Source organism: Suillus fuscotomentosus, assembly GCF_016647785.1.
Source record: "Suillus fuscotomentosus strain FC203 chromosome Unknown F5891scaffold_70, whole genome shotgun sequence".
In the NCBI taxonomy this organism is placed as follows: Eukaryota; Fungi; Basidiomycota; class Agaricomycetes; order Boletales; family Suillaceae; genus Suillus; species Suillus fuscotomentosus.
In genome coordinates this window covers 82,304-102,212 of record NW_024539582.1, presented here as the reverse complement: position 1 = coordinate 102,212, position 19,909 = coordinate 82,304, and the positions used below count along the sequence as shown (strand labels likewise).

Genomic DNA, 19,909 nt, shown 5'->3' with positions numbered 1-19,909 from the left:
GATTTGCAGGCATTCATGTGTATGTATGTACAACTCAATTTGCCCACAGTATAAAAGATAATATTTGGTGAGAGCAGAATTAGACCGTGCTATACTTCCCACGGCTACAATATCAAGGACTCATCTGTTCTCTGATGTACGTTCGCGACGTGCGTGAATGAATTATTGGCGAAAGTAATCGAGTAAGTACTGCACATTCAAGTTAACAGACTCCGCTTGAAGTTGCTGGGGACACCTGATCCCAGAGGCCCAAGGGCTGGGATTCTGCAGCCAAATCGGTTTTGCGAGTCCTGAGTCGAACTTTAGTTAGAGTCCTATCTTCAAAGCCGCATGGATGTCACCCAGCAACAAGCCCAGGACATCGTCGCCCAAACCGAAGGCGACGATGCTGTGATCGAACAGTTTCAGGAGATCTGCAATAAGAGATATAGGTATGATGTATCAATCACACGCTTGAAAGGATTATCGCTACATGCAATGCTCCAGTTACACTCCTTGTATCAGGTTTTACAAGATCGATATCTTGCTCCGCAATGCATCATACCTTCTTGCTACTGCTCCCAAGACACCCGGCTCTGAACCGGCCTCCGAGTCAGTGATGCAGCCACTCTCCCTTGGCACAATCCGCGATCTTCTTTCAGAAATCTCCAATAACACCAAAATGCCTGTACCAGAATCTAGAAGCTTCGATGATTCCCTCGCACGTTACCCATTCCATTATCTCCTCCTCCGCCTGCCCTCACCAAACGCCCAGTCCCTCTCATCGCTGCGATCGAGCGGAACTCTCACTCCGCTCCAAGATACTCTTCTGGACCTTAAGTTAGGAACCTTCCTTCATTCCATGCACTCACTCCAAAACGATTGGTTTGGTGTCCCAGGAACACAACCAGATGAGGAACTATGCTATAGCTGGCAGGATACATTCATGCTGCTCCTTGATGGGCTGTTATGCGAGCTTGAAAGCTCTGGAGAGATGCAAAAGACGTTGGTGGAGGAAATAAGGCGATATCTATCCCGCGCTATTGGGTCATTTTTATTTGAAGACGCAGAAGTGCCTACATTGGTCTGGCTGACAGGTTCGGCGGACGATGTGTATGTCCAAGTTTCGGAGCCTTGTGGGCCGAACCAGGAAGCGAGATTTGACATTGCATATGTGCTGCCGACATTTGATCGGGTGGTGTGGGGAGACCCGATGTTGGAGGCATTTTTTATGCCGCCAGGGCCAAGCAAAGCGTTGGAAGAAGGGTATCTGGAAGGAGAGGGCGGCACGTTGATGATTTTCCCGAGGCAGAGAACGAAGAGGATGTGGTACACGCTGTTCTTAGCTCTAGTTGTACTGGTAGAAGTTAGGAGAGATAAGGAAAAGGGGGAAGGGGACAACAAGACGCATGAAAAGCTCTATTGGGCAAGGGAGATCCTCCCAAGATGCGTTGAGGCGTTGAAGGATGCACCCTGTCACTAGAATGATACAAGTACCAAAGTCCTGTAACTCTAGAGTTCAGCTATATATCTGAAGCAAAGATATAGACGTTATACCTCCTGATAGGTATATCATGACGAAGCATTAGCAGAGGCCATTTCAACATCTATTAGTACTGCGGCTGGGGAAGCAACTGGTGTCGGAGCATCGTTTCCTGTGAGTTCACCTTCTACGATATCTTCCTCATCACTACTTTGTCCTTCTCCAAGGTCTCCATTCTCGGGAGTCACTGTCATTTCTTTTTCGTTGGTCATCTCAACGTCCTCGTGTCCCATAGTACGTGGATCCCATTCAAGTTCTTCTGGCTCCTCCACCTCCACTTCAACGCGCTGCTTCCACTCAAACTTATCTCTAAGCATCATCACAGCCCTGACAGCGCGCTCCACACGATGATCATGCGCACCCCGTATCTCTTCACATTCATGCAGTACATCCTCGTGTGTCACCCGACCACTGGTGGTAGGGGAATGGTTGGTCTGAACGCTATTCGTGGCAATGGCGCCACGGGTAGCCATGCACTCCGCTAGACGCCGAACAGTAGCGGTTTCCATATTCAATACATCTGTCGTCTGCTGATTGCGCAAGAGAGGGATAAGGTCATTGTCGAGCTGATGATCCGTCATTCCGATGCTAGGATGGAGAGCGATGTTCTCGTACATGCCGGAGCCGAGCCGAGCTTGCGCCTGGCTTATTTGTGACTGCGCCTGAGGCGACGATAGCGATTGGGAGAAACTATGTGTTTGGGAGAGAATGACATTGTATTTAGAGAGGATGTCTGGCCAAGCGGGCATGGCGTTTTGTCCGCCAACCTCGATTGTACGCTGGAGTGTCTGGATAGACTCAATAATTTGGTTAGCCTTGAATTTTAAGAGTTCAAGTTGAGCGATTGGAAGGGACTTTGAATCGAAAACAAACTGAGGGTTATTCGTAGTCATGATAGATTGGTTCCAAAGAAGGGAATTTTAGAAGCGTAGTGGTTCACGAAGCTCTTGCACAATAAGACCAAATAATCTTCAAGTTCTGTACCAAGTATTACTAGTAGTCTCCTCTCCTCCTGTTCTTTTCACCATTTTCTCAGTATGCTCTCGCTTTTTGCTCGCCATATCGCGTCCCATCTTCCCGTGCTGCGCACCAATGTTTTGTCTTCGTCGGTGTTGACTGCGTCCGCATTCGTTGCGACGCGTCGTACATTCTTCACTACGCGCCGTATCCAGCTGCCGGCCGCTGCATCCAAAAGCGCTTCAGCACCAGCGAAGAAAACCACGAAGAAAACCACAAAGAAAACCACAGCCACAAAAGCTGCTCCAAAGAAGGCGGAAGCCACCAAGGAAGCAAAGTCCAAACCTAAGTCAAAAGCAATATCCAAGAAGACGATCGAGCGGCCCCGTGAGTAGCGCTATTGGCTGAGCTTGTAGTCAAGCGCATGTTTATATGTGTCGCTATAGCACCCAAGAGGGTGCCCAAGTCTGAGCAGCCTCCTTCGCGTCCCCCTAACGGCTATCTACTTTTTTTCTCGAGGCTCGTTCAAGACCGTAGGAATGACATCAAGACCGCTATGGACACTCAGGATTTAGCAAAGGAAGCCGCAACTATGTGGAATGGCTTTACTCTTGCGGAGAAACAGGTCATTTACATCGCCATATCTGCAATGTGTCATGCTAAAATCGCTCCTCAAAGCCTTACTACAACGAGGTTGAAGTCTTGAAGAAGCAGTATGAAGAGAAGCTAAATGAATATTGGAAGAGTGCCTCTCCTAAAACGCTCAGGGAAATCAATGCGCGTCGTAAACATGACGGGAGAAACAAGATTCACCGACCTCATCAAGAGAATCACTATAAGCGCCCTAAGGGGCCTTTCTTTAGGTCAGTTTATGTATCATGGTAAAATTTTGACGATTGACAACAAAGAACGGTCCACACAGATTCATAGAACATTTCCGTCAATCAGATGATGGTAGAACTATCCAAGAAGCTGGAGTCACTGCCACAGGTAGAGGAGCTGTCAATGTTGCTCGTGAGGCCGGTGCACGGTGGAGGGCCATGAGTGCCTCTGACAAGGCCGTAAGTGAACCCGACTGATAATTATTTTTCAATGACTAACGATATGTCATTCTAGCCCTATGTGGAAGCTTACCAGAAAGAATATGCTGACTGGCAGGCAAACCACCCCAGTAAGAGTGCATCATCGTAGGAGCTTACATGCCACGGAGCAGAAATGCTAGCGATTCTGCGTGCATCAGTCCTGTCCTTCCGTTATTATTCAGTTTTCATTGTCACTTACCCACTTCATCGCTCACATTCAACCCATTGAGTTGATTTTTATTGCAATGTTTATAATTTCTGAAGCCATTCGCATGACCCTCCAGCTTCACATATGTACGATAGGAGTTCCTGGTCACGTTCCTTTTGACTTGCGAATTCTCTTCGTCGTACCTCTAGGTCACGGCGTTGATGTGCAAGTTTTTCAGGCACGCGGACCTATAGTTGATACTCGCAATACACGACAACCCTCATACGAAGACGCTCCGGGCAGTTGCGCATTATCTCGAGTACGCTGTAATCATATGTCTTCCGTGAATGACATCAGTCGGCTACTCTCATTTCAATCCCCATCTCGGACAGTGGACGCTATCTCCCTTTGCAGACCGTGTCATATCATTAACAAAGAATGACTTGCACAATGAGTTTGATGCGTATGTTAAGCTCGTTTGCTCTTCTGACTGATGTTTCAGACGCTCACGATGCATTGCTAACATACAAGGTTGCGTAGGCACATTCTGTCACTTCATACAGTGATTTCATATACCTCTCCGCCCCTCATCGTCGATACGAATATTTCAACAGCCAAACTAAAGGGGAAGCCAAATTTATGACGAGACTTCTAAAATCTCTTTCTGCCCATTCTGAGTCATCTTCATATACGCTTGATCCTACCACACATCGATGCATCAACATTCACCTATGTATCTAAACTTCAAGTACCACGCCCCAGACGACACTGACCCTCTCCTGAGAACTGCCGTGACCTAGTCCCGCCGCTACCCAAGAGTCTCGAAGAAGGGAAGATGGATCATATTTTCGATCAGCGTCCTCGCGGCCGCGGCTTCCAACGCCTCGTTCTCTGGCAAGCAGAAGACTTCTGGCTACCAGGTCCTGATCCGAATGTCCTACTTTCGACGACATCCCACCATGCTCGATCTTTCGGAGGTTAGGAGGGTGTAAGCCACGCTCTTACGCCGTTGATGCACGCTCACGAGCAGACAAAGCTGCATGTTATAGCGCGGAACAGTCCAACACATCAACATCAAAGTGTTCATTTGCATGTGAATTTCGTTCAAGATATCGTCGTTCTTTGCAAACTACACACCACGGAATGCCAATCGAAGTCCGAGAATCGGTGCATAAAACGTTCAACGTTCAGGTACATCATCCTCGAATTTCAGCCAAAAAGTGATTTCTGTTGACGAACAAAACACAAATAGATTGATTCCGCAAGTTGCGGTGGTTTTTGAAATTCGAGAACAGATTTCAAATTTGACGGCACGTGAGACACGGCGAGAACGTACTTTTGTCGAAAACACGTCCCTTCTTCGCAAAATTCCTTGGAAAAATCTGGGGACCTGAAAAAAAACAGATGGCTTACCGCGGCTTCCAGTTCATCACCATTAGGATTAGCTTCTAGGGAGTTAAGCCTAGATTTTCCTAGATTCTTGTGGTATGTATTTTTAGCAGCTGGCGGTACTTGCACCGCGGCAGTTCCCGAATCAATGAACTAGATCATTGTATTCGAATGCAAAATGCAGGTTAGTATGTTTCACCTCGTCATTTTCTCGCGTCGGAAGGCCCAGATGCAGATGTGCTGATTCGATCTGGAGGGGGACCTTGCTCCGTCGCCGTTGGTGAGCTTCTCGTCGTCTCGATTGTGCGTACGTATTAAATGGTTTTTGAAACTCAGAAAATCGAGGGTCAATTTAACAATCAATTACCGCCTTCCTTTGTAAAAATACGAATGGAATAAGGTATTGCTGCGCATTATTAGTGTAATGGCCATGTGGACTGTATGGTGGGTGGTAACTTTATCACGACTATCGTAACACATACGTGGTGCTCTCGTTCTCTAGCAAGGTCAGATGACTCTGCCTGCGAGCGGATCTACGAAAAGGTACGAAATTCTTCTTGAACATTCAATTATAGTGCACACTCTCCTTAACTCCAACATGAAGCTTTCTTTCGTCCTTAGTGGGCTCGCATCTATCGTGACTCTTGCTACAGCCGCACACATCATGCAAGAAGTTATCGCGAGACGGTCCTGTGAGCGTCCATGACTGCCAGCAACTCCATACAATATCTGGAGGTTGACCTGCTACCAGATACTGAGCAGCGCGAGGAACTTGATGCTAATGACTTCAATTACTTCGATTACTGCACGTGCCCTTGACGTCCTATATAGGTGAGTTATAGCTACTTGTCTCGTTGGAGTCATCCATTAAACCTTGAACCTTTCTAGGTGGCCACTAATTGCTTCGCCCACAAGTCATGTCGTTCATTTACAATTTTACATCGTTTCGTCCACTCGACTCTATTACTTGGTTACTCGATTTCCGACGTTCTGCAAACCCGTGTAATGATATTGCAGTTATGTCACTTTCATTTTTCTTCTTGAATTCCGATTTGCGTCCATTAGCAACACTTTCTGGACCCCCGTTGTCCCTTCTGATCTCGGAAGTCGCGAATGCCCTTATCAATGAGGTTTGCCCCTATCAGGCTGCCGTCGGAGTGGCCAGTCGGCTTGCGGTGATGGAACGTATTTTCTCGCCCTCTTTCGCGGAGTGTTACAGGAATGGATTGGAGTACACGATGCTTTCATTACTTACTCAACTACAGATCAAGTGCTCTCAACATCGCGTGTTGAATTGTCTACAGCTCTCTAACTTGAGTGTTCACCCCAAGTTAGCATAGTTAGAGCTGTAACCAAATTGTTATACTGTCATGGGTGGTTTAAGTGATGACCAACAAAATGTCCGCTTCTCGTTACAACCTTCGCTCTTAGACCTTGAGGGCTGATTGTTCAGCACTCTGAGAACCTTTCTGAGAAGTTAGACCAACGATCCAAGAGATTAGCCTCATTACTGAGAATATCATCGTAAACACTGTCGCAGTTCATTGAATGGCATTGTTGAACAGCAAACACAAGCGAGGTGTTTGACGACCAGAAACCTCGAACGTCGTGAACAGTATACGAAAGCAAGTATGCAAGTTCTCACTGGCAGGAGCACGACTCGCATTCCCCATTGCTCGAATTCGAGTTAGTTGGGCACGCGACGCGACGCAGCTAGAGAGTTCTATCCACATCGCTGCTTGACGTGTGAGAGGAAACGTAAGCGGGGCTGAAAGCACAGAATTCTTTTGCAGGAGATGACGAGTGTAACGGCATCGTTCAAAATGAACAAGCACAACCCACATATCCGACGAATTATGCAGTCGACCTCGCCGCAATTACTGTTACCATGGTCAAGTTCTGCGTTGAAAATCTTGGACGTTAACTCCACCGCCTATAATAAAGTTATTACTCACCACAACATTTCACCGCCGTTCCAGTATAGTCATGATGGACTGCGGAGAACCCATCATGACTCAGATGTCGATACGAAGGCAAGGTTTGTAGTACGGAACTGAAGTTTATTAATAACTCAGTTATTTTAAGCACGGCATCAGTTTGAAGTTCATCTCCTCACCAATAGCGTATTTAAATTTGCGTTCAGTAACATGGCACGGCCACAACGTCGTTCCTACCAGTGGCCCCAAGGTGGTCACTGTGCTATCACCGACTGATCGAGGTTTATTTTCTATCAGAAAAACTTGCAAAGTCCGCTGTCTCAACACGTTGCAACACTCAAGTTAGCCACGTAACAGATACAGTAGAATGGATAGAGTTAATCAGCTGATCTCGAGTTCAAACCCAAATTATGGCCAAATTCCGGGGCCCCTGAGTCATCATATGAGTAATATTACGCTATAGACAGACCGTATAGATACCGTTTGGTTCTTTTACTGTGCTTCAGTGATATGATTTTCCGTACGGCAGTTCTTAAACGAGGATGCACCGATGCGTCCATTTCAGAGCTTGTTGCTGCGCATGCGGCATTTCTAGCGCCGTTGGAGCTACATTAATGGAACATCGGGAAAACTGTGGGAGCGCTGTCAAAATGATCACAATATTAATTCATTCTGCAGAAATAATATTTCCATCCGACGTTTCAACACGTTGGCTCTGCTACATTCGTCATATCGCGATCTACGCGAGAGCCGTGAGAATATATCGAGACTGTAATCAGGGAGGGGAAGGCAGGTCCACGTTACCCTCCAAGCGGACCATCTTGGATTTAGGGACATCAACACGATGCGCATCAACCCAATCCAAGACCTTCTCCAAGTTTCTGCATCGGTGAGGGATTCTAAAGTTAGGGAAAGGATCTTTGACTCCCTCCACCCAGTCGTAAGTGAGCATTGTCACGTCGGCACGACACATAATGTTCTGCCTGAGCATTTCGATGCAGTGGTCTGAGGCGCAGCATAAGTAGACGTGTTCCGGGCAGGAAACAGCGTACCTACCGAGATGAATGCGGAAGTCTTCGGAAGATTCGTGGGCGCCATGTCCCGAGGAATGATTACTCCAGCTGACTCTGCGAAGCATATCCTACAGGGAGTGAGTAAGTATCGACCAACCTTTTTGTATGACGACTGACTATGCAATGGAGCTGGTGAATGACTTCTACAGTTGCCATATAATCTCCACCGTATTCATCCGGATACCTAGTCATGGAAGGAGAAGGTTTCGCCCCCGTTCTGAGCAGTTGCTCAAGTGTCATACCGATTGGGCGCGCTGGGAAATATCATAGTCAGTAAATATCCATGATGTAAGTCAAGCATAGGACGCAACCATCAAGAGCTATCTTGTCCCAAACAGCGTCGACTTCTGGAGATGGAGTGCCACGATATATAGAAGGAGTGCCCAGAGTTCCATTGAGTCGTATAATACCGATGGATTCAATGGCCTCGTTTACTGGAGCTATGACGAGTAAGCAAGGTGCAGTTGACGCTGTCCGTCCACCTACAGTACAGAACTACGTCATCGATCGAAGGCGCCCGTACCCATAGCACGAAGAACATCATTGTTATGAACATCAGCACACCATGGGTTAGCCATGGCGACAAGTTGAGAAGACGGAATTTTGAAAGAGGCCTTGTTTCTGTATTGCTATCAAGGAGTTTCGTGTCATCACGATCGTCGACAGGAGAATACGATGCAGAATATTCCTTACGCATAGCTGGCGCAAGAAAAGGACTTGAAGTTCGTAGGGTTTCCGAGTCAAGCCTTACACGTGTGCAAGTTGTAACTCTGGGTACATAGAGACCGGGGCTTGAGTTTTACTGATGGAGCTACCTGAGCATGAAAACATTAAGATATTCTATAATCCGAAGTACTATAGCAGCCATATTCGATTAGGCTTCTGATAGTTCACACGGTTACTGACGTCACGTGATAATCACAGTGGGATATTCTCTCTCGAAAATTATTGATCCAAACCAAATGGCCTCTCCATGGACTCTGGGGATCTCCGACAGGTACATACGACCGTTATGGCATCACCTGGCGTCAGAAAGGCGTCACTCCCATCTGCATATATCCACATCGATTCTCGCACTGCCAGCCAGGTATGCCACAGTGTTCCTGAAATCCAGCTGGCTTCTTCTCCGATCATTCCGGGCCTATGTTTCCCCTTCTTGCACTCCGCTAAAGGCATGTGACTCTCGCGCCAGCGGTATGATACTCTAACGCATTGAGACACAGCCGATTGGGGGACAGGATCGAAATTAATACACATCCTAAATATTTCTCGCATCTGCCTTCGCGTATTCTCAACTATCCACACACCAAGTTCACCGAATCTCCCTCAGGGTCATGGTCAAGGATTCCTTGGAGTACTCTCCTGTCGACGCTGTTGACTATGGTAATGAGGAGGAATCATTTGATGATGCAGAAGAGTTCCGTGCAGGACCTCGTCCTAAGTTGTATAGTAGCCTTCGCGTGTGGCCTCTGGTGAGCCATGGCACGTTGTTATGCACATCGATACTCTTTTTCGCGCTATGGATGGGCACGCCTTCACCCCACCTGCATGACGACATTCCTGTATACTGTGAGTGAGCGGACATCCTCGGACAGTTGACATATAGTATTGATAATTTGTCACAGCTCCAGCAAGTGGTGCTATTGACTCCATGATCATAAGATTCAACGGAACGCTCGACTTTCCTTCTATCTATCGTGGCCCTCCTTCCCAAGAAATTGATGCCGTTTGGGCCAGAATAACTGATGATGGTGTGTCGCCCAATTTTTTCACCTCGTCCTAATTAGTAATTGTCTGCGTCCATGAAACCTCAGTGCCACCAACTCGGATGTCACTTGAGGAGATTCTCAAAGCCGGCGAAGTAGATACACCTTCCAAGGTCAAATATCCGCCCGAATTTGGTGGGGGTTTCATGGTATCCATGGAAGCCCCTCACCAACTTCACTGTCTGGTAAATCATCCTACATGCACCCAAAGTCCAGTCGCTCTTGTCTCACATTTTGTAGAATTTACTTCGCAAAGCCTCGTGGCCCAAGTATTACGGGCCCATAGATCCATCGTTCCAGGATACGCCCGAAGTAGTCCGCATGCATCTTGGTACATTGTTTTTTTATTTATATACGCACTTCCTCCTTATCGTGTGCATCACAGATCATTGCATTGAAATGCTCAGGGAGAATACCATGTGTAATGCCGACGTGACGATGATAACATGGGACTGGGTTCAGGGATACAAAATCCCATACCCTAACTTCAACACCCGCCACCAATGCAGGGATTTCGAGAAAGTTTTGGACTGGACTGTCGAGCATGCTGTTCATATCCCTCGATCAGCGGTTACTCGTTTCGAAGATACAGTTGACATTCCCTTACCCCCCCATCTGATGCACAATGATGTATAGGGAATAACGTGGTCCTTGCTCATTACATACATCCACGAGTACAGGAACGGCAACGATCAAGAGTACATCAATGACATAGGAATACCCTGAAAAACCGGCGTGCACTACGGCAAGTCCGGCAGAGAGCGGCGGCAAAACTCGTGGCTAACAGACGGCACGTCGGATGTTGAAAATAAAAGGTACACCAGTGCGGCGTATACGGTATGCTTGAACTTTACTGGCAGAAGTCGTCCACACGGAGGCTTCGGATAGCTATTGTTGGAAGGCGGTAGCTGAGCGCTGAGATGCGATATCCATACAAAATGAGTGTATTACAAGTAATGTAGGGAGTGATAAGATTAGTACATACCTAGGTTATTTGAAAGTCCGCCCCCTGGCGTCTTTTTGCCGTCGGACTGGTTTTAGCCGAAGATATTACCTTTTGAATAATATGTTTTGCCGTCTCTACTTCAAGTACGAAAATTCAAAGGAAGCCAGTGAGTCGTACGCTTTGCTGGTCAATGCTTTCAGGTATTTTGCTACTATTGGTCACGTATCAGTACTCATTCCTTTCAGCGTCTACTAGGTCGTTCGAGTCATCTGAGATGAGTCTGATGGAAAAATGACAGTACTAATGATAGTTTTAATCATAGTATCTTGCTACGGCTATAATTTACTTCCATGGGACAACATTTATTAATAGTCTCGGGTCACCCTCGAACGTGGAGCTGACTCGAGCCTGGCCCGAGGCAGACGATCGGAACGAGACTTTTTTCGAGTTGCTCCTCCACCCTGACGTCACATGCATCATGACCATGTCGAGTTCTCCGAGTCCATTCCAGCAGGAGCGGTGATTAACGACATAAAGTTCGCGTTTACAAAAGGTTTACCCCTGCAATCAGAAACTGAATCCTGGAACCGAAACCTCATTGCAATCGTCATGATCAAGATCTGTTTTTAACACCTTGATTTGTTATAGTGGAACAAGAATAAAACAGTCATTATCGGGGGTGCTGATTACGACCGGGAAGAGTGAGGTGCATGCTGGCAGGGGCCACCATCTGACCTGGGTGCGAGCTGCGCATCAGAGAACCGAGGAGTCTTCTGGGGTGCGTTACATTTATTGTGTGGCCTTGACGTCGTAATGGATGACTGCATGACATTCTCAGGCTCACCAGTCTTCTGATGTAGTTGACATTGACTTTGTCTGCCCCTGAAACGCGTACCGGTGGTGGGAAGGACCTGGAAGAACTCGCACGCGGTTGGTACGAGCGCATAGAACAGCACGGATCACTGCCCTTTGGGTACCAGTCAAAATACAGGAAGAACCAGCAAACCGAGGTAGGCTTAGGCAGGTATCTTTCGCGTCCAGTATCGACTCGTCCAAACATGGTAGGATCAGCAACAAAAGAACTATTACTGGAATACCAACAAAACACAACGGCATTCCGGGCATCCCAGGCCCTCTTGTCACTTATTGAATGGTTTGATTGATGCTCTCAATGAGACCTATTTAGACTGTTGGACGCCCACTTTGTCGCTCCGCCAAAGAACCAGAGAGCCAGACGGTGTTCTAAAATTAGCCACACTACGTGTCCCTCCTCTGTCTCTAAAATAAGTATAGTGTTTTATTTAGTCGAGACCAGGCTCACCATCACGTGTATTTTCAGGCACCTTACTCGACTTACGTTAAGTCAATTTGTTACATTGAAACAAAAATAAAAGAAATCATCTTCTCTGTCGCCAAGACGCATTCGTCCCCCCCGAGGCACCAAACCCAAGATCGGAACATCAACCGTGCTGCGGATTGCGTGAGCACCCTGTTGTTCTTTTTTTCTTCTTCATCTCTAGATAAATCCCGTCTAACCACACACGTAATGTAACCATTTCAATCGATTGAGATAACGCGAATTGAATCTGCACGAGTAATTTCACAGATACTGCTGGCAAAGGATCTCCAGTTGGACAACGGGCAAACGAACACGCTCCATGATATCTGAAACACTTGCGTAAACCGCACGATGATAATGAGATTTCCACCATTGGGGTTTGATCAGACGCCACTACCTTTAACAGGGTGTACACAAAGCGTCAAGATCGGAATGCGAAGATGATGAAGCCCCTAGGTTTAAAAGATCCGGGATGATTGGTTCTTCTGCCGATACCCATTATGTATAGGGGCTTATTTGCTCCATGTAGTCAACGGTGCTTGCGCCGCGACAGTTCCCGAAGCGGCGATGTGTTCACCGCTGGTCACTTGTTTTCGCCACGGCTTGGCCGCCGAACGGTGGCTCCGAGAGTGGTTACAAGTCACTACACACTCTCCTCGAAGGTGCTAGCGGTCCTGACCCACGAGTAACTACTGGAACGAAGATGGAAAACTGAGGTGCCCCGTCGGCACTGACGTTATTGATGCATTGAGTTATCGCGCAGCATGACAGGGTGCACTAGGTGTTACTTCACGGCAGGGTCTCTGCAATTCGGCTGCTCGTTTCACCTCCCGAGCCAGGCACAGCATACAAACCTTACTTGACAGTTTATTTCGGACAAAGAAATAAACTGGCGAAATAAACGGTTATTGAGTAGGGTCATAGATTCAAAGAATCTCTATTTTACCTATCTGGATTTCGACATCGGCGGTCTGTTCGGTCTCCGATTTCCAATTTGCGAATGCGAACGGGGCTGCCGTCCCTCAGACCTCTCGCCAGCATGGGCTTATGAACTAAGTTGATCCGAGGTGAAATCTGGACTTTGGGTTGACGGTCTTACCTTGTTGGGATTGTGGGTGTTGAGCGATCTTTCAATTCGGAGACTAACGGCTCATTAAGTCCACTTAGAATAGCCCCTCACAAAAGTTCTGAGTGGATAAGGCTTCAACCAATTTAGGTGACCTGGGTCATGAACCGACATACGAAAAGGTATAAAAGCCCTCTAGAATATTTTCAATGTGGTGCATCGACAAACGTACCAGTCGCATCTGTCAACTTAAACATGAAGCTTTCTCTCGTCTTCACCGCGCTTGCATCCATGGTGGTTCTTGCTACGGCGTTCCCTGTGGACGGAGCCGTTGCGAAACGTTCCTGTGAGTAGTATTCAAACCACTCATCACCATGCGGAGGTTGATAAGCGTAACTTGCTATTAGATGCAGAGAACCGCGCCGAACTTCTATCAAATGTAGGGAAGCGCGAGGAGCTCGACGCTGATCACAAGAAGCATCCTCATGGTGCGGAAAAGCGCGAGGAGCTCGACGCTGATCACAAGAAGCATCCTCATGGTGCGGAAAAGCGCGAGGAGCTCGACGCTGATCACAAGAAGCATCCTCATGGTGCGGAAAAGCGCGAGGAGCTCGACGCTGATCACAAGAAGCATCCTCATGGTGTGGAAAAGCGCGAGGAGCTCGACGCTGATCACAAGAAGCATCCTCATGGTGTGGAAAAGCGCGAGGAGCTCGACGCTGACCACAAGAAGCATCCTCATGGTGAGAGGAAGCGCGAGGAGCTCGACGCTGATCACAAGAAGCATCCTCATGGTGTAGAAAAGCGCGAGGAGCTCGACGCTGACCACAAGAAGCATCCTCATGGTGAGAGGAAGCGCGAGGAGCTCGACGCTGACCACAAGAAGCATCCTCATGGTGCGGAAAAGCGCGAGGAGCTCGACGCTGACCACAAGAAGCATCCTCACGGTGAGAGCAAGCGCGAGGAGCTCGACGCTGACCACAAGAAGCATCCTCACGGTGAGAGCAAGCGCGAGGAGCTCGACGCTGACCACAAGAAGCACCCTAACGAGGGGAAGCGTGAGGAAGATGACGCCGACCATCGGAAGAAACATCCTCACGAGGGGAAGCGTGAGGAAGATGACGCTGACCACCGGAAGAAACACCCTCACGAGGGGAAGCGTGAGGAAGATGACGCTGACCACCGGAAGAAACACCCTCACGAGGGGAAGCGGACGGAAGATGACTTCAATTAAAGCTCGTACTGAACTTGACGGCAGGTTCTACGCGGCAGGTGAGTTATAGCCCTATGTCTTGTATTTTGTGGGAGTCGGAATCATCCATCGTATTAGGTCTGGAATCACCGCAGCCTCAATTACAAGTAACTCCAATGTACATCTACATATCTCGATTCCCTTATCTGATCGCTTGTTTTCTGACATGATGGATGCATATGTAGTACAATCCCAGTTGTTTTACGTGCTCTTAAAAGTTTTCACTGAGATACAGCCAGTGTTCTTGCCACTCAGTTGTGATCTAGTGACATTGTGTATCGCATTTTCCAACTCGTGTGCTGTCACCTCGAGCTCTCTCAACTCCCATCTAACATGACACGGTATACAACCTGCTCAGTGCTAGCTGGCTCTCGTCCGGGCAACAACTATGTCTTTTTTAGATGATCCTACGGCAGGAGACTACATGTTCCTCAGTAATAGTAGCAGTATACGCGCATGGCTAGAAGATCAAAATACAACGACAGAACTGAAAAATTAATAAACCCGACTGAATTTTTGGGCGTCATTCTATGTCAGTTACAGGGACTCTAGCAATTTCTTATCGACTCAGCTGAGGTCATTATATCGCCTTGGTGCTTCTCAACTCCATACAAGAGGAAGCAGCGATACATTCTAACTCGACGCGTAGTATTGTATGCAGTCCAGATGAAACTTGTATGACAAATGTCAGCCGGGAATGCTGTAACCACGCACGTGAATGAAGTAACATCAACTTAAACCAAGAAACCTTGAAGCAGCGTCAGAATCTCACTTTCCTGGGCCAAATACCGCACGCATGTACCTACTGTAGATCAAATTCTGAGGAATCATGTAGACTTTCTGGACACGTGCCCAAAAGAATGCATGTTGATGAGTGTCAAACTGCTGAGGATATGTGCGCGACCTCCGATCATCCGATCATCGCACTTCCAGGCGTACTCCCGCATGATAGCGACGTGTCGCACTGTACACTTCCTCCTTCACCAAGTCCGCCAATTCAGCGCTTCGAGTGACTCGGCTAGTACTCTCTTATCGAATGCAGCCTTTCTCTTGATGGCGTGTTGGACTATGGCTTCATAGCCATCGAGGTGCTGCCGTGCGACGTACGCCATGTGGATATTGGCGTCGGACAATCGTATCGCTGAGGTGCTGCCAGCGAGATCAGTACGTGTCATCTTGACTACGAAAGATGTAAATGATGACTTACAAAGGGTAAAAAAACTGGTCTCGTCGAAGTTCCAACGGTCTTTCGTAGGAAATTCAGCCAAATCCATGTTGGCATCGATCATCGAGTGCGTTCGCCGGGCTGCAACTGTATCGAGCTAATGCCGATCCGGCAATGTTCTCGGATTTTATATGTCCGACAGACGGAAGTTAAACACATCTCCCTGAATGATTCTCCGATGCAGACACTTGGCGGCTGATTAAATTTACCGTCCACGTAGAAGTTTGAAAAATCCCCGAGGTTGTGACGAAAATTCTGAATAAGTAAGCCTGTAAGGCTTCGACCAATTTAGGTGACCCAGTGAGTCACTAGTCATGAGCGGACGAAATCATCGACGAAAATGCATAAAAAGCCTTCTTGAAGATTCCAATGTAGTGCACTGACAAAGTACTCATCAAGCTCACACCTCTTGACTGGAACATGAAGCTTTCTCTTATTTTCAGCTCGCTCGCATCTATCGTGGCTTTTGCTATGGCATACCCCACGGAAGGAGCCATCGCGAAACGTTCCTGTGAGTATTCATGATTCAGATCACCATGCTGAGGTTGATAGTAAGCGTAACTTGCTGCCAGATGTGGAGAACCGCGACAAATCCGAGTCTGGCTCCGATCTCTACATTTACACCGAGGACACTTATGTTAAGGGTGAAAGGAGCGACCAATCTGACGCCGATGGCTTCAATTAAAGTTCGTCTTGAACTTGATGCTAGGTTCTACGCAGGTGAGTTATAGCCGTATGTCTTATTTTATGTGGGAGTCATCCATCGTACTAGGTCTTGCATCGCTGCAGCCTCACCTCCCTGTACATCTACATATCTTGACTACCGTATCTGATTGCTTGATTTCTGACGCATTACAATGCTGTGTAATACATTCCCAGTTGTCTCACTCTTTTTGACTCAACTACAGACCCACCGTTTTTGCCATAGTGCTAATCTGATGACAATGTTAGGATTCGGTGGAATAACAGTGGCACCGCTAGTAACCAGACTCTGGTTAGGGCCTACTAGTGGTTAACATGCATCCAAAAAACTCGAGTCAGTCGATACAAGTTTCAAAACTTGTTCTGAACAAGCCGCATTAGGCGTAGCTCAGGACAGTGTTCGTAAGTACTCGTCTTATGGTGCGGATCACTTACAGTCCTTTTCGAAAGTCTTGACTCATGTGTTTGTGGTGGTTCAAAAATAGTGAAAATCATGAAAATTCATTTAAATCAGTTTCGAGTTTTGTAGGCCTCTGAACGGCTTCAAACACACCATCTCGCACCTCTTTCCTACTCAGACCCCCTAGTATGGTCTACCAGGGGATCAGTCCTGACCGAAAAGAATGAGCTTTGTACCTGCATTTGGAGGAAGGAGAGCACATATGATTGCTTCGCATCAGTAAATTCACACATTCCTTAATCTCCTTATTCAGCTTATCTCACTTGTCCCAAAACTCGTTTGCTCTCTCGCATCATTCACCTGGCATGTTTCATATTTTTTTAGTGTGAAATATAATAAAACATGTATGTTAATATACATCAACATTTTTTTTCTCAATACATTCAAGTTGAAATGTTGGACAAGTAGATCCACCTTTTGCCAAGACACTTAAGTATAAATAAGTGTAGATAAGTCCGTTTAAGTAATGTGAGAATTTCCTGATCTGAGTCTGGTGTATTGTCAAAAAGTACAGAGCGGTGGGTGGCAAATTATGATCTGCATCGATGTATTAACCCTCACACATCAATCATGGGTGCGCCCTTGATGACCAGATCAATATTTAAACTGTTGAGGAGTCTGCATGCTGGTGCTAGCCGAAAACCTGTCACTGCCACATACTTGACAAGATTGGAAAATGGCTCGCATACATCAGGAAAACCCTCCGCTACAAATTTAGGCTAAGTATGTAAAACTTTCTCTAATTTATGATAATTTCGATAACATAGACAACTTAGCGGTTTAGAGAGACTTTTTTACTGCCCCACAAGGAATTCATTATGCATGATAAATTAGTGATAATTATGTTCAACATCAGGCAAACTTACAACCAAGAATGCTTGCAATTGACTATCAGTATGAACACTTATGCAGGAATTTGAGTTGTACAAGAACAAATTAGAGTTTGATTAAATGGGAGTATACAAACATATTTATAGCAATACCAATAAATGAATTGTAAATGTAATCAACGCAAGACCATGACTAGGACCTCCAGAACTACTCATTGTCATCCATGCCATCAAGGTCGAGGAAAGCCATAGCATCTTTGTGTGACACTACAGCAGCAGCACCATTGGAGCAGAGTTTCCTTTTGAGATGAATTAGTCAATGCAGCACATTCACAGCACAATGAACTTACTGGACAGCTGAGAAAATGTTGGCCATCAGCTTGTGAAACTTGCTCGGTGCATTCTCCTCCATTTCATTGAGAAAGTTTACATGGAAAGTATAGACCACGCTGAACTGGTTGCCCATGAAATTGAACTTGGAGGGAGATTTGTTGGATTTACACAAGAGCGCAGCATACACCTAGTAGTACACGCTCGTTAATACATGGACCAAGAGTAGATCAAGAACAAAAATGTACCAAAGTGCTGGTCAAAGCAACCATTGGAATTGTTACCTCAGGCTGTTGGGCCTTGTTTCCTGGAATCTCCTTAAAATGGTCTGCGAATTTCACGCCAACTGACTTGGACCCATTGAAGTAACGTCCCTTCATTAGGTAAGGCAATATATCTGCAGAGTAAGGTTTTGTTGCCTGCAGAACGGGGTTGTTTTCCTCCTGAAGTGCATCCACATGCAATGCTGAGAAATTCATATACAAAATAGAATATAAAACCTACATCAAAATGCTGCACATAATGGTAAATGTGGCTCACCAGCAGAGCCTTAGCAGCATCAACGCAATCAGGGCCAAGACAGTAATACACCGTGACTTGTGCACAAGCATCATCTTGTAATTCGGTACGAAACGAAACAGCAGCACTTGAGCATCAACCTGCATGCAATATTATAGTACTAAGCACCCTATGAAAAGTTATGACTTACCAGAGATGCAAGTGCAGACACATACAACTCATTAGTCTTGAGGTGATCATAGATAGGTGTGATGCCGCAGGTGCGAGCTGCAGTTAAGAGGGCATCTCATGTAAATTGATTTTTCTCAGTGATGTCTGGATAGCCATTGATAAAGGTTATACGAACCTTGGCTTCCAGTATCGCTCATTAGACAACACAACGGGTGCTGTCATCCTGGTCTGTGAGTTTCAACTTTCTGGCCTTTGCGCTCTGTACTAGGGATTAGTGTGGGTATACTGTAAGGCTGGATAAGTTTGGTGGGGAAAATGAGAATGGAACGAAATATAGTTTTTAGGGGCGTGTCAATGGTTGACACGAAAAGAGATTTTGACTAGATTTTTAGAAGGGAGGACTTTTGAAGGCATTTTCGAACATTGCTTGGAGCGGTGATCACAAGGTAGGATTCACTATTGGTATGAATATATGTGCGCTGTTTATATACAATTTCGAGTTCTTGACTAGACTGGAACGAGAGTAAGTAGCATATGGTGCGTTGAGAGATATTGGTGAAGAAACGGGAATCGTGAAATCAGAGCACAAGGTATGATAACGAAAGAGTAAGAAAAACGAAAAGGAATGTATCCTTGTAATTCGGATGCGAAGAGTTGCACTCTTCGCATCAATGAATCACATGGACTAGCTCGAACGTATGATCCATTCGAACGTCTCTGTTTTTAAGCATGGTCAGCGCGTACCCACACCCACCAAAAACCCACACCCACACTGGTGGGTGTGGGTTTATTCATGGGTACCAGGGATGGCTACCCATACCCATACCCATAGAGGGTATACCCATGGGTACGACATGAACAATTGGTACTACACACTTAGATATCTTAATGAATGTTGTAGTAGTACTGGAGACAAATATACTGCTAGTCTCACCTTGTTAATTGGCAGTCATTTGAGAGAGATAAAGCTAAATAAAAACCCAACACCAGTAAGTCTCTGAAAAATGCAACAATAAAAGTTGACATTATCCTTGTAATACTAGTTGAGAGAAGTCTGTTGTGAGTCTTATTTTGTTAATCAGTAGTAATTTGAGCAAAATAAAAATACATATTGATGAGTTTGGCCAAACACAAGTTGTTATTATCATTACGTATCTTGATGAAAATTGTAGTGCTATGTAAGGTGAGTCTATGG

General features: G+C 46.4%; 8 protein-coding genes across 8 annotated transcripts; 4 read left to right on the top strand and 4 right to left on the bottom strand.

Moving 5' to 3' along the window:
* Window positions 1-330: 330 nt before the first annotated feature.
* F5891DRAFT_1194490 (uncharacterized protein) lies at window positions 331-1,462 on the top strand (the record flags this gene model as incomplete). Its single annotated transcript, XM_041367935.1, has 2 exons — window positions 331-431; window positions 487-1,462. The coding sequence occupies 2 exons, from the start codon at window positions 331-333 to the stop codon at window positions 1,460-1,462; spliced, it is 1,077 nt and encodes a 358-aa protein (XP_041220721.1).
* A 389-nt stretch (window positions 1,463-1,851) lies between these two features.
* Window positions 1,852-2,391, bottom strand: F5891DRAFT_916683 (uncharacterized protein; the record flags this gene model as incomplete). Its single annotated transcript, XM_041373719.1, has 1 exon — window positions 1,852-2,391. A coding segment is annotated over one exon (540 nt), but the record flags the coding sequence as incomplete, so codon positions are not given.
* Window positions 2,392-2,495: 104 nt separating this feature from the next.
* On the top strand, window positions 2,496-4,147 carry F5891DRAFT_1175773 (uncharacterized protein). The gene is made up of 5 exons (XM_041365734.1): window positions 2,496-2,866; window positions 2,926-3,104; window positions 3,158-3,342; window positions 3,402-3,540; window positions 3,596-4,147. Exons 1-5 carry the CDS (start codon window positions 2,560-2,562, stop codon window positions 3,668-3,670), a joined length of 885 nt encoding a protein of 294 aa, XP_041220719.1. The 5' UTR covers window positions 2,496-2,559; the 3' UTR covers window positions 3,671-4,147.
* Window positions 4,148-4,346: 199 nt separating this feature from the next.
* F5891DRAFT_984467 (uncharacterized protein) lies at window positions 4,347-5,761 on the bottom strand (the record flags this gene model as incomplete). Its single annotated transcript, XM_041377439.1, has 7 exons — window positions 4,347-4,409; window positions 4,483-4,677; window positions 4,734-4,838; window positions 5,046-5,099; window positions 5,123-5,251; window positions 5,581-5,631; window positions 5,681-5,761. 7 exons carry the CDS (start codon window positions 5,759-5,761, stop codon window positions 4,347-4,349), a joined length of 678 nt encoding a protein of 225 aa, XP_041220718.1.
* Window positions 5,762-7,410: 1,649 nt separating this feature from the next.
* On the bottom strand, window positions 7,411-8,938 carry F5891DRAFT_696520 (uncharacterized protein). Its single transcript, XM_041372840.1, has 7 exons — window positions 8,860-8,938; window positions 8,595-8,737; window positions 8,420-8,548; window positions 8,226-8,362; window positions 8,092-8,176; window positions 7,516-8,040; window positions 7,411-7,465 (listed from the first exon to the last, which is right to left on the bottom strand). Exons 1-6 carry the CDS (start codon window positions 8,886-8,888, stop codon window positions 7,811-7,813), a joined length of 753 nt encoding a protein of 250 aa, XP_041220717.1. The 5' UTR covers window positions 8,889-8,938; the 3' UTR covers window positions 7,411-7,465; window positions 7,516-7,810.
* Window positions 8,939-9,081: 143 nt separating this feature from the next.
* On the top strand, window positions 9,082-10,950 carry F5891DRAFT_1059997 (uncharacterized protein). Its single transcript, XM_041362854.1, has 6 exons — window positions 9,082-9,280; window positions 9,332-9,677; window positions 9,734-9,859; window positions 9,923-10,059; window positions 10,115-10,205; window positions 10,260-10,950. The coding sequence occupies exons 2-6, from the start codon at window positions 9,443-9,445 to the stop codon at window positions 10,508-10,510; spliced, it is 840 nt and encodes a 279-aa protein (XP_041220716.1). The 5' UTR covers window positions 9,082-9,280; window positions 9,332-9,442; the 3' UTR covers window positions 10,511-10,950.
* Window positions 10,951-12,932: 1,982 nt separating this feature from the next.
* F5891DRAFT_696312 (uncharacterized protein) lies at window positions 12,933-14,420 on the top strand. The gene is made up of 5 exons (XM_041372839.1): window positions 12,933-13,270; window positions 13,327-13,571; window positions 13,633-14,031; window positions 14,184-14,316; window positions 14,368-14,420. Exons 2-4 carry the CDS (start codon window positions 13,388-13,390, stop codon window positions 14,201-14,203), a joined length of 603 nt encoding a protein of 200 aa, XP_041220715.1. The 5' UTR covers window positions 12,933-13,270; window positions 13,327-13,387; the 3' UTR covers window positions 14,204-14,316; window positions 14,368-14,420.
* Window positions 14,421-17,902: 3,482 nt separating this feature from the next.
* Window positions 17,903-18,503, bottom strand: F5891DRAFT_1194484 (uncharacterized protein; the record flags this gene model as incomplete). Its single annotated transcript, XM_041367934.1, has 3 exons — window positions 17,903-17,993; window positions 18,045-18,214; window positions 18,273-18,503. The coding sequence occupies 3 exons, from the start codon at window positions 18,501-18,503 to the stop codon at window positions 17,903-17,905; spliced, it is 492 nt and encodes a 163-aa protein (XP_041220714.1).
* Window positions 18,504-19,909: the final 1,406 nt, after the last annotated feature.

Excerpts from the sequence above, each read along its gene's own strand:
- F5891DRAFT_1175773 (XM_041365734.1), top strand. The coding sequence starts at position 2,560 with ATGCTCTCGCTTTTTGCTCGCCATATCGCGTCCCATCTTCCCGTGCTG. Across the intron at positions 2,867-2,925 it reads GAAGACGATCGAGCGGCCCC|CACCCAAGAGGGTGCCCAAG; the intron begins GTGAGTAGCGCT and ends GTGTCGCTATAG. Across the intron at positions 3,343-3,401 it reads CCTAAGGGGCCTTTCTTTAG|ATTCATAGAACATTTCCGTC; the intron begins GTCAGTTTATGT and ends CGGTCCACACAG.
- F5891DRAFT_696520 (XM_041372840.1), bottom strand. The coding sequence starts at position 8,888 with ATGTACCCAGAGTTACAACTTGCACACGT. Across the intron at positions 8,738-8,859 it reads GAGTTACAACTTGCACACGT|CAATACAGAAACAAGGCCTC; the intron begins GTAAGGCTTGAC and ends ACTCCTTGATAG. Across the intron at positions 8,549-8,594 it reads CGATGACGTAGTTCTGTACT|CTCCAGTAAACGAGGCCATT; the intron begins GTAGGTGGACGG and ends TACTCGTCATAG.
- F5891DRAFT_1059997 (XM_041362854.1), top strand. The coding sequence starts at position 9,443 with ATGGTCAAGGATTCCTTGGAGTACTCTCCTGTCGACGCTGTTGACTAT. Across the intron at positions 9,678-9,733 it reads TGACGACATTCCTGTATACT|CTCCAGCAAGTGGTGCTATT; the intron begins GTGAGTGAGCGG and ends AATTTGTCACAG. Across the intron at positions 9,860-9,922 it reads GGCCAGAATAACTGATGATG|TGCCACCAACTCGGATGTCA; the intron begins GTGTGTCGCCCA and ends ATGAAACCTCAG.
- F5891DRAFT_696312 (XM_041372839.1), top strand. The coding sequence starts at position 13,388 with ATGAACCGACATACGAAAAGGTATAAAAGCCCTCTAGAATATTTTCAA. Across the intron at positions 13,572-13,632 it reads AGCCGTTGCGAAACGTTCCT|ATGCAGAGAACCGCGCCGAA; the intron begins GTGAGTAGTATT and ends ACTTGCTATTAG. Across the intron at positions 14,032-14,183 it reads TCCTCATGGTGTAGAAAAGC|CGCGAGGAGCTCGACGCTGA; the intron begins GCGAGGAGCTCG and ends GGTGAGAGCAAG.